The 12602-nt window shown below is 41.3% G+C and overlaps 1 protein-coding gene across 8 annotated transcripts in view; it reads left to right on the top strand.

Annotated features, from left to right (window-relative positions):
• The window catches only part of Rhot1 (ras homolog family member T1), a 68701-nt gene that overhangs the window by 38361 nt on the left and 17738 nt on the right, over window positions 1–12602 (top strand). For all 8 annotated transcript variants that reach the window (XM_052759937.1, XM_052759938.1, XM_052759935.1 and 5 more), the window contains exons 11-15: window positions 693–813; window positions 8092–8176; window positions 8919–9064; window positions 10739–10839; window positions 12026–12156. In XM_052759937.1, coding sequence (XP_052615897.1) covers window positions 693–813; window positions 8092–8176; window positions 8919–9064; window positions 10739–10839; window positions 12026–12156 — 584 coding nt within the window. The remainder of the gene's footprint in view (window positions 1–692; window positions 814–8091; window positions 8177–8918; window positions 9065–10738; window positions 10840–12025; window positions 12157–12602) is intronic.

Raw genomic sequence — 12602 nt, 5'->3', positions numbered from 1 at the left:
AATGGGTTCTTCATCACTTTCTCCCCAGGTGCTGGGTGTTCACCTAGGGCCTTACTCATTAATCATATTTCTAGCCCATTTCCCAACCTTCTAAATTTAATATTTCAAATAGCATTATTCATACATTAAGGAAACGTTAGTATTGGTGGGAGATTATTATCTACTGTCAGTGTAAATTAGAGGTAGGGAAATTGGTTAGATCAGATATGCAGACAGTCATATGAGGGAAAGATATACATGTAACAAACATCTTAGTACTCTTAAGCCATCTTTAGGCAAAAATTACTTCTAGGGACTGGGTGTATGAGTCAGATTTACCGATTATAGTGTTCCTTGTTGAGTATGTTGCTGAGTTATGGTTTAATAAATGGTGAAGTAAAACCCAGACTTTTCCGTTATAGAAGTAAGCGAGGGGACTGGCACACCATTCTCATTTGTTTTCATCATGTAGCTCTGGCTGTCATTGTGCTCCTTGAGAAGTAACTGTCCCTTTTGTCCACTGCTTGCTCTTGCAGAGCTGCGTGTTTATGGGAAATGAGTCTGAAATGAGACTTCAGACACACGAGACCTCTTGTTCCTCAGTGTGAAACTAGTACACGAGTTCTCACAAATCCAGCTCACGTTGTATGCTTTCCTCCCTGCCACAGTTAACTCTTCACACCAACTGTATTTACTGATTTACTTTATTTCAGGTTTTCTCTTTTTACATACACTTTTTATCCAGAGGGGGAGGCATGAGACTACTTGGACTGTACTTCGACGATTTGGTTATGATGATGATCTGGATCTGACGCCTGAGTATTTATTCCCCCTGTATGTACCTCAGCTTTCTAATTTATTTCACTTGTCAAGTATCTTTAAGTTTTGTTTAATTTATGCATAGTTTTTAAGTGCCTTGTGATTAATTAGGATTATAGGCATTTTCTCAACTTTAGTACTCTGAACATTTTGGACCAGAGAGTTTTTTGAGTCTCTCTAATATGTAGCTCTGGCTGTCCGGGAACTCACTCTGTAGACCAGGTTAGCCTAGAACTCAGAAATTCCCCTGACTCGGCCTCTGTCTCCCAAGTGCTGAGATTAAAGGCATGTGCCACCACGCCCGCCAGAAAATCCTTGATTGTGGATATTGCCCTGTCCTCTCCCCTCTAGGATGGTGAGCAGAACCGTAAATGACAGTAGCATCTCTTCTTCCAGTTGTGACGAGCAAAATGTCCTCTCATAAGCAAAATCGTCCATAGTTGAGAGCCAGTACTTAATATAGCATGACATAATAAGCACTTTTCTTTTTGGTTTTTTGAGACATGGTTTCTCTGTGTAACAGCTCTGGCTGTTTTGTAGACCAGCTCGCTTTGTAGAGCAGACTGGCCTTGAACTCACGGAGATCCACCTGCCTCTGCCTCCCAAATGCTGGAGTTAAAGGTGTGCACCACCACCACCTGGCTACTTTTCTTTATCTATTTATTCACTTATTTGAATTTTTGTTGTTGTTATTTTAAGATGGGTTCTCACTGTGTAGACCAGGCTGGCCTTTAACTCATAGAGATCTGCCTCCCTTTGCTTTTTAAGTGTTGGGATTACAGAGTTGTGCCACCATATTCAACCTTACAAATCTTTAAAAAAAATTTTTATTGAGAACAGAGGGAAAAAAGATACTGGGTAATCATAGTTTTAGAGTCAAAAGATGAGAAAAATCGAACCTTTTCCCCCTCCTTTATTATTTCTTCTTCATTTCTATAGTTTGTTTTTAGTTCACATTAAGTATTTTTTCCTAAACAACTGATGTATGTGTAGTTATTTTCCTTTGATAATGCTGTTTGAATCTTATGTATTTAAATGTGGGTTCAGTGATGCCCTCCCAGAAGAGACTGCCTGGTTTTGGGTGCCTCTTCTCTCTTTTTGGGAATTATGGTCTGTCATAATCGGGTTTTGACATCTTCTGGCCTCTCTTTCCTACCTTTTAGTCATATATTACTTTCAAGGTAACATTTCTCTGTTTAAGAATTGCACCTCCAGCCAGGCGGTGGTGGCACACACCTCTAACCCAGCACTTGGGAGGCAGAGTCAGGAGGATCTCTGTGAGTTTGAGGCCAGCCTGGTCTACAGAGTGAGTTCCAGGACAGCCAGGGCTGTTACACAGAGAAACCCTGTCTCAAAAAAACAAAAACAAAAACACACCAAAAAAAAGGGTAATAATTGGGGGCTAGAGTGAAGGCTTTTCAGGTAAGAGCACTGGCTGCTCTTCCAGAGTGTCCTGGTTTGAGTCCCAGCACCCACATGGTGGCTCACAACCATCTGCTCTAATTCCAGTTCCAGGGGCTCTGATGCCTCTTTTTACCTCTATGGGCACCAGACATACACATGGTGCAGACACATGAAGGCAAACTATCCATTCAAATAAAAAAATTGTTGGTTGTGGTAACATAAACACCTATAACCCCAGGGCTAGGGTCGATGAGGTGGAGGGAAGAGTGTCACAGGGCTTGCTGGCTGCCAGAGTTGCTCCAGGTTCAGTCAGAAACCATGTCTCAAAAGAATGAAATTCACTCTGTAGACCAGGCTGGCCTTGAACTCACAGGATCCATCTGCCTCTGCCTCCCAAGTTCTGGGATTAAAGATGTGTGCCACCACTGCCTGGCTTATTACTCTCTTAAGAAGTGGCTTTTCAGGGCTGGAGAGACGGCTCAGGGATTAAGAACTGGTGCTGCTCCTTCAGAGAACCTGAGTTCAGTTCCCAGCAGTTACATTAGGTGGCTCATAACTACCTGTAACTCCTACTCCATGGAATCGTAACATTCACTTCTGGCCTCTACAGGTTCCTACATTCATGTGCACATACCCACATACAGACACACACCTTGTCCTGTAAAGGCCCTTTGTGGTTCACTTCCCACTTGAACATGATTCCTTAGAATTAAGAGCTATAAGTATAACAAAGCCAAAAAAAAAACTAATAGTGCAGAAGAGGGGAACTCTGATGCAGTGTTAATGGCAGCACAAATGAGTACATCATTGTGGAAATAACAAGGAGGTTCCTCAGAAACCTAAGAGTAAAGTTTTATATGACCCAGCGTTCCCACCACTGATGTCATATGTAACGGAAATGGAATCATCATTTCCTTGTTTACTGCAACACTGATCATAAAGAGCCACAACACAGTAACTTGTGGGTGAATAAACAGTCCTTTTTTCCCCCCCTAAAGATTTATTTATTTATTATGTATACAGTGTTCTGTCTGCACGTATCCCTGCAGAAGAGGGCACCAGATCTCATTACAGATGGTTGTGATCCACCATGTGGTTGCTGGGAATTGAACTCGGGACCTTTGGAAGGTCAAGCAGTGTTCTTAACCTCTGAGCCGTCTCTCCAGCCCTGAATAAACAGTTCTTTAAAAGTATGGCTGGGTAGCTCAGCAAATACAGGTGCTTCTCATGAAAGCCTGCTTAGTGAGTTCAAACCTCAGAAGCCACATAAAGTTGAAAGGATAGAACTGATTTCACAAAATTTCCTTCTGATCTCCACCACCCACACTCAACATACACAGAAATAATAAATAATTAAAGTGCTATATGAATATAATTCCTTAATGGAATGTTTATTTAGACATAAAAAAGGATGAAAAATTATTTATTTACTTATTTATTGGTTTTTCAGGACTGGGTTTCTCTGTGTAGCCCTGGCTGTCCTGAAATTCACTCTGTAGATCAAGCTGGCCTTGAACTCACTGAGATCCACCTGCCTCTTAGAAAAAGAGTGCTGGGTTTAAAGGCGTGTACCACCACCACCACCACCACCACCACCACCACCACCACCACCACCACCACCACCACCACCACCACCACCACCTGGCTGTTGTTCTCTCTAACCCCAAAAGGATGGATGGCATCTTGTTATCTGTGGCACGGGGAATAGAACTCGGGGGTACTAAGTTCAGTGAAATAGGCAGACACGGATGACAGATGTATGTCCTTACTCATTTGTAGTTGCTTAATTATTTGATCATGAAGTAAGAGGAGAAGAAAATGAATGAACGGAAGTTACTAATGAGCATCAACATGTAGTGCTATGAGAAAGAAATTCCGATGTCTATATAGCATGGTAGTTAACTATAGTTTGTAATAATTATACATTCCAAAATCACTGGAGAGAAGATGTCTAAAGGGGCTAACACTGTAGACAAGATAGTGTGTGAGAAGATAGAAGTGTTAATTACTATGGTTTTATCATTATATATTCTATACAGGTAAGATTTTTTAATTTTTTTCCTCACTATGTAGCCCTTACTGGCCTAGAACTCACTATGTAGACCAGGCTAGCCTTGAATTCAACCGATCTTTCTACCTGTCGTCTTCCTCAGTGCTGGTCTTAAAGGTGTGCACCTTTACACTTAGCATCAGATATGAATTCATAATACTGTATTCTATAAATAAACACAAATGTTCCATGGCAATTTTCTTAGTCAGGGTTTCTATTTGCTGTGATGAAACCCCGTGTCCAAAGCAACAATTCATCTTCAATGGAAGTCAGGACGTGAACTCAAGAATGGCAGGATCCTGGAGGCAGGAACTGATGCAGAGGCCATGGAGGAGTGCTGCTTGCTGGCTTGTTCCCCATGGCTTGCTCAGCCTGCTTTCTTACAGAACTCAGGACCACCAGCCCAGGAGTGGCCCTACCCACGATGGACTGGGCCTTCCCCCATCAATCCCTAATTGAGAAAATTCCCTACAGTCTTGCCTACAACTGATCTTATGGAAGCATTTTCTCAATTGAGGCTCCCTCATCTCCAATAACTATTGTGTCAAGTTGTCGTAAACGATCCAGCACACCTGAAAATAAAAATTAGTTAGGCTTGGTGGTACACTCCTTTCATCTCAGCACTTGGGAGTCCGAGACAGTGTTCAGAATGAAAGGAAAGTATCAGCTTAGCACTCCCACCACCAAGTTCTCAACACCAAGATTTATTTTCCCCCTCGGGAAAAAAGACAGAGATAAGAGACAAAGACAGGAGATGGAGGAAGAGGGGGAAGGGGAAGAGAAGGGAAAAGGGGCTGGGGTATTTGTTCCAGAGGACAAAGGACTGCCTCTGGATAGAGGGGGCAGACATGGCACATAGGAAAACGGCGGTTTATAAAGGTACAGGGGAAAACCCATGTTAGGATGGAGTATCTAATTTTAATTGGGCATGCTAATGAGGTGAGCCGAAGGGGGCTTCAGATTGCTGGACTTCAATACTTTGATAGCTGGACCTTGGTAGTCGGCCTCAGGAGGAGGAAGTAGAGGATAGAAGGACCTTGGTGGCTAGCTTTAGCAATGTAATCTAGTGGTTTTTAGCAAGGCAGAGGGAATGGGGGAGAAGGGTAAGGCCTGCCAGAGCCACATGCTGGAGTGAGCTAGTGTCCCTTCACAGAGCCCACAGTCATTTTGATCTGTGTAGTTCCAGGCCAGCCTTGTCTTAATTTTGACATCCTGTCTCAAAAACAAATGAACAAATTTAAAAGTCCAAAGCATTTAATAAACAAAAATAATTTTTAAAAATTCTAAAGTAGGAAGGATGTTTTGTTTTTGTCTTTATAGCACCTAACTCATTGATTGCATTTGACATTTGTTAAATACTATCTGTTATTATTTCAACTCGTTAAAATGTTGCCATTAATATTAAGCCCATAGTTGTGATTTAAACCATTGAATATAATTTTTTTTCTTTGTTTTGGTTTGGTTTTTTGAGACAGGGTTTCTCTGTGTAGCCTTGGCTGTCATGGAATTCACTCTGTAGATCAGGCTTGCCTTGAACTCAGAGATCCAACTGCCTCTGCCTCCTGAGTACTGGGATTAAAGGAATGGATCACCACTGCCTCCATGAGAATTTATATATTTTTTAAAGATTTATTTATTCATGTATTTTATGTATATGAGTGCTTTGTTTTCATCCATACCAGAAGAGGGAATCAGATCCCGTTACAGATGGTTGTGAGCCACTATGTGGTCCTGGGAATTGAACTCAGAACCTCTGAAAGAGCAATCAAATGCTTTTAACTGCTTAGCCACCTCTCCATCCCTGAGCATACTTTCATAAATATATAATCTACATGCCTGGCAATGATGGCACATGCCTTTAATCCCAGCACTCGGGAGGCAGAGGCAGGTGGATCTCTGAGTTCAAGGCCAGCCTGGTCTACAAAGCGAGTTCCAGGACAGCCAGGGCTGTTACACAGAGAAACTCTGTCTTAGAAAAATAAAAAAATTACGTGTGTGTGTGTGTGTGTGTGTGTGTGTGTGTGTGTGTGTGTGTGTAAAATCTGCTAAAAAATGAAAAATTCATGAAGACTTAGAACTAGTAAACCTTTATGTTCGTTACCTACACTCAGTCCTTCCTCATCTAATACTGGCCATTTCTTGTTCTTCTTTCTGCATATTATATTGTACCCACCTGTACATTTGCCTATATATAATAGGGTAAGAATTCAATAATGAAAGTATAAAATCTGCCAGTCGTAGTGACACACGCCTTTAATTCCAGTGTTTGGGAGGCAGAGGCAGGTGGATCTCTGTGAGTTCAAGGCCAGCCTGGTCTATAAGAGCTAGTTCCAGGACAGCCAGGGCTACACAAAGGAAACAAACAACAACAAAACAATTTTTTATCTGTGTGCTGGGTATGAGCTGAGGTTCTCGTGTTTTTATGACAAGCATTTACTGACTGAGATAGCTCCCCAGCCCTACCTTTAATAGTCATTTATTTGTGTGTGTGTGTCATATGTGTGCATTTGGCTTATATGTGTGTATATGTTTATGTATGATGGCAGGTGTGTGTCATGCTACATGTTTGGAGATCAGGGAACAACTTTAGGTGTTGGTGTTTGCCATCTACTTTTTTTTAATTAAAATATATTTTTTGGTTTTTTAGTACATTTATTTATTTAGTTGGTTGGTTGGTTAGTTAGTTAGGGTGAGCAGGGGATTACAGATCTTTTGGCCCCTGTTTTGTTGTTGTTGTTGTTTTCTTTTTTGTTGTTTTTTTTTTTTTCTCCTCGAGACAGGGTTTGTCTGTGTAGCTTTGGAGCCTGTCCTGGATCTCACTCTGTAGACCAGGCTGGCCTCGAACTCACGGAGATCTGCCTGCCTCTGCCTCCAGAGTGCTGGGATTAAAGGTGTGCACCACCACTGCCTGGCTGTTGTTTTCAGAATAGGATTTCTCTGTAGCTCTGACTATCTTGAACTCACTCTGTAGACGAGGCTGGCCTCAAACTTAGAGGTTCACCTGCCTCTGCCCCCTGAGTGCTGGGACCAAAGACGATCACTACCTGGTTGGCCCCCGTTTTTTTAAAAATGGATATCATGGATTCAGATTTCGGTTGTCAGGCCTGCTCAGCAAGTATTTTTAGCTTCTAAGTCACCTCCTGGCTCCTTTTAAAATTTTCTTTTGTTGGGCCTGGAGAGATGGCTCAGCGGTTAAGAGCACTGACTGCTCTTCCAGAGGCCTAGGGTTCAATTCCCGGCACCCACATGGCAGCTCTCAACTGTCTGTTTGTAACTCCAGGATCTGACACCCTCACATAGTCATACATGCAGACAAAACACCAATATACATAAGAATAAATAAGTTATTTTAAAAATTTTTTTCTTTTGTTTTTTGAGACTGGGTCTGATGTTGTACAGGCTGGCTGAAGATTCCCTTGAATGCTTGATCTTCCTGCCTCCACCTCTTGAGTGCTTGGATTATAGACATATGCTATTACCCCCAGTTTATGTTGTTCTGGGAATCAAGCTGAGGGCTTTATGCATAGACAAGCATCTACCACTTGAGCCACATTCCATCCTATAATCAGAATTTGTAAAGTTGTTATTTCAATCTGCCCTAATAATATTTAGGAAAAATATGTATATGTCTCTTTGGAATGAACATTATTAATAATTCTTCTGAGGAATGCCATAACGACCCCAGAGACTTTTCCCTGAGAATTTCTATATGACTTTGGAGATTTCTTTGTTCATGCTATTATCCCACAAAAATACTAATTTCAATCTTTTTATTTATTTCTCAGGTTAAATTTTAATATTTGAGTAATGATTTACTCTTAAATTTTTTTCATCAACAGGCTAAAAATACCTCCTGATTGTACTACTGAATTAAATCATCATGCATATTTGTTTCTCCAAAGCACCTTTGACAAACATGATTTGGTAAGCCTTTGCCTGCAGTTTTCTAAAGTACATAGTCAAATATTTTTGTATGGGTGATTTTCCTTTATTCTTTGAGCTGCCCAGTGTTTATGATATGTCATCCATACTTTAAGCTTTTAAATTCAGTGATTTTATTTTATTTTATTTTTTTAGAATGAAAAAGTCTATTTTTCCAGTAGACTGTTTCATAATGTGAGGAAATGTCTTTTTTGTTTGATTATTTGTTTTTGTTTTTGTTTTTCAAGACAGGGTTTCTCTGTATAACAGCCTTGACTCTCCTGGAACTCACTCTGTAGACCAAGCTGGCCTTGAACTCACAAAGATCAGCCTGCCTCTGCCTCTTGAGTGCTGGGATTAAAAGTGTATGCCACCACTGCCCAGCTCAAGGAACTGTCTTGATAAAATATATAAAAGTTCTCATTTTAGGTCAGATGGTAGTAGAACACACTTTTAATCCCAGCACTGTCTCGAAAAACAAACAAAAACACAAAAAAGTTCTTATTTTATTTTGAGACAATTTTTCTGTGCATCCCTGGCTGTTCTGGAACTCACTCTGTAGACCAGGCTGGCCTTGAACTCACAAAGATCCGCTTGCCTCTGCCTCCCAAGTGTTAGGATCAAAGGTATGTCGCACCATGCCTGGCAAGTGTTCTCAAAGCATAGCTTTACTAGACTAGGTAGCTTGTTTGGAGATTTTTCTCTCGGGATCTGAATGTTATGTTATTTCCTTATGTGTCTTCAGGACAGAGACTGTGCTTTGTCACCTGATGAACTTAAAGATTTATTCAAAGTTTTTCCTTACATACCTTGGGGACCAGATGTAAATAACACAGTCTGCACAAATGAAAGAGGCTGGATAACCTACCAGGGATTCCTCTCCCAGTGGACGTGAGTATCGAGCGCACCCCTTTGCTCTAGAGTCACGATTCCTTTTCCATTATGGTGGTGTTGACTTGTCATTTTGTGTGTCTGTTAAGTTTGAGAAATCCTTCCTTCCTAGTTTCCTCTAAACAGCATGTCTCGTGAGATGAACCGTGGAGGTTTCGTAAGGTTTTCAAGAAGGGGCTGTTTTCTTCTCATGATGTTGTAGGAAATATTAGCGTTATATTGAAATGAAACTAAATTTTGTACTTTTTGTTTGATAAGAAAATTGGAGCTGCTGTTACTATTTCAGCAAGTGGGGAGAAGCACTGGAGTTGGCATTCTGTGTTTTAAATGATTTTTAATTAATTCTCTATAAAAGTTAATGAGGATATGTCTAAAATCTACTCAGAGCATGGTTGGCATTGTGCCAAGACCATTAGGGAATTCTCTGTTCTTACAAGATGTCATCATTACTTTAGCATTGCTGAGAAAAGCTTCTTTTTCTTTCTATAGAGGAGGTAGATGTGTTGAGGAAAACCAGGCTCCGCCTCAAGGAAGGGCACCTGCGGCAGACTTTTCAACATCCTCTCTCTCTTTCCCTCTTCTCTGTACCACCACTCTCCCCTCTCTTTGTCTCCCTCCCTCCCTCCCTCCCTCCCTCCGCCTCTCCCCCTCTCCCTCCTTCCTCCCACTGCCTCCCTTTTGTACTTTTTTTCTTAGTTGGGAGCCTAGCCTTTAACAGCTGAGCCATCTCTCCAGCCCTATCTCCTTTTCCAAGTCCAGGTCTTACCTATCCGAAGCTGGCCTGGAACTTACTATGTAGCTGAGATTGACCCTGAACTCAATCCTCCTGCCTTTACCTCATAAATAACTGGGATTTCATGCTCGTTTTATGTGCTGCTAGGGATCAAACTAAGGATTCTACCAACTGAGCTACATCCCAAACTTCCATCCCCCAAGTACATAAGAAGGACCAATTTCGGGTACTCTCAGGAGGTATTTTTTACTTTTCTGTCAAACCTTTTCATATCTGCTTAGTTTTTGTCTGGTCAGTGTGTGCAGGACATGATGTTAGCCTGGGAAGCAGATATATTATCTGTCTGTCTATCTGCAATAGGTTATACCAGCCTCTGTCTGTGCAGCAGCTCATTGCACAGGCTTGCTTTCTCTGGCAGGTGGAATTCACCCTTATCCTGTATTTCCCTACAGTTTTCCTACAGGAATGGCAGTGTAGGAAAAGTTATGGTTGGAGAGGCTAGGGACATAGCTCAGCTGGTAAAGTGCCTAGAAGGGCCTGAGTTTTATTTTCAGAACCCATATAAAACAGTACAGATAGGGCATGTCCTTTTCTTCCATGCAGGGAAGGTGGAGGCAGGCAGACTGTTTCCTGAACCTCACTGGCCTTCCGCTTAGTTTTCTTGTGGAGTTCCAGACTAGTGAAAGACTGTTTCAAAAAATAAGGTGGACAGCTCCCGAGGAACAGTACCAAAGACTGTCCTCTGGCCTGCACACATGCACTTTTACACTAATGTACATGCATACACATGCTCACAGAGTCACAGTCGGGCACATAAGACAGTAGAGCAGCCTGACAAGTGTTACCTGAAACCTAACAGTGGGTAATTTTTTTCCAGTTATTGGAATTTTTTTTATGAATGTTCATTTAGGACATAAGCCTTGTAAACTTCCTGGTTTTAGGCTCACAACCTACTTAGATGTACAGCGTTGCCTGGAGTATTTGGGCTATCTAGGCTATTCCATACTGACGGAACAAGAGTCTCAAGCTTCAGCCATTACAGGTAAGCATATATGGATGCCATTCAGCTCATGACTATGATTTTTTTTTTAACTCCAGTTTAGGGGAAGGGAGTGTCACTCAGTTGGTAGAGTGCTTGCGTAGTGTGCATGAGGGTCTTATCCCTAGACCTGCATAAACTGGGAATGGTGGTGCATCCCTGTAATACCAGCACAAGTTCAAGGTCATTGTCAGCTACAAATCCAGTTTGAGGCTACTTATGCTATATGAAACCCCTCTCTCAATACAAAAACAGGGACCTGGGCAGATGGCTCAGTGGTAAACAGCTCTGACTTCAATTCCCAGCACCTACATGGCAGCTCACAACTGTCTGTAATTCTAATTCCAGGGGACCCAACACCCTCACACAGACATACATGCAGGCAAAACACCAATGCACATAAAACAAAAATCAATTAAACAAAAAGACATGACAGACTGGTTGGAAAGGAGAAGGGTTAACAGGAGTGGGAAGAAGTGAGAGGGTGATAGGAGGGTGAATATCATCATGGTGCACTATATACATGTGTGGAAATAAAACCCATTGCTATAATAATTAATATATACTAATATAAATGTTTAAAAGGGATTCAGAAATATGAACAAAGTTATCAGGAGGCCGGAAAAGAAAAAACAAATTCAAATATTACAAAGAATGGAGATAAGCTCATCTTATTCTCTGTCTGTATTTGTTTTGCTCATAATTTGGCAATTTCTTTTATTATTTATCAAAGGGGATAGAGTACTTTTGCTTCTTTCTATTCAGTAGTGCTCCAGTGATAAAAATGAGGGCGAGGTCATCCTCAGCAAGTAGAGAGCTGGAGGCCAGTCTAGGTGACAAGGAATCCTGCCTCAAACTCTCTCCACCCTACCCTACCCCCAAAGAAAGGAATATGGTGCTTTATTGTACTGATTGTAGGGCTTGGGTTTGTTTTCTTTTGTTGTTTTTTTCGAGACTAGGTTTCTCTGTGTAGCTCTGGCTGTCCTGGAACTCACTCTGTAGACCAGGCTGGCCTCAAACTCAGAGATCTGGTGGGATTAAAGGCTTGCACCACCACCACCACGCAGCATTGTTTGTTTGTAAATCAGACATTTCTAAAAGGTGCACCAATACCTAATTTTATAGATGGTTGAGTAGAGGCTTAGTGAGTCTTAGTGGTACAGTTTGTGTGTTTTGTTTTTCTTTTTAGTAACAAGAGATAAAAAGATTGACCTGCAGAAAAAACAGACTCAGAGAAATGTGTTCAGATGTAATGTAATTGGAGTGAAAGGCTGTGGGAAAAGCGGAGTTCTTCAGGCTCTCCTTGGAAGAAACCTAATGGTGAGGATTGTCAGATTATAATTTCTTCTAACAAATGTTTATAATAATAAGTTTACAAAAGTTTTTATGGGCATTATTCTTTTTAGGTCATTATTAGAAGTCATGGTCTACTTATATTAGTGCTGTACAATCTAAACTGTAACAGTAGGTACACTGAGGACTTAGAGTCTTAGGCTAGCCTTGAATACATAGCTAGTTCCAGGCCATTTTGAGCTACTTAGTGAGAGTCTGTTTTAACAAACAAAGCAACAGTAATCCTGTTGAAGATCGATCTTGCTTCACTGGTGTTAGCTGTCTTAGAAAATCAGAGATTCAATGACTGCACACATGAAAGCGCCTAACAGAGAGTGGCATGAAGTTCATGTATCTAAGGAGTGATGATACTTAGTCCTGACTATTCCCTTGACTAAGAATACTGTTTACTTGCCGGGTGGTGGTGGCACACG

This window comes from Peromyscus californicus, unplaced genomic scaffold, assembly GCF_007827085.1.
Source record: "Peromyscus californicus insignis strain IS unplaced genomic scaffold, ASM782708v3 Scaffold_3__1_contigs__length_106647218, whole genome shotgun sequence".
Lineage (NCBI taxonomy): Eukaryota > Metazoa > Chordata > Mammalia > Rodentia > Cricetidae > Peromyscus > Peromyscus californicus.
This window is presented reverse-complemented; position numbering and strand designations above follow the sequence as displayed.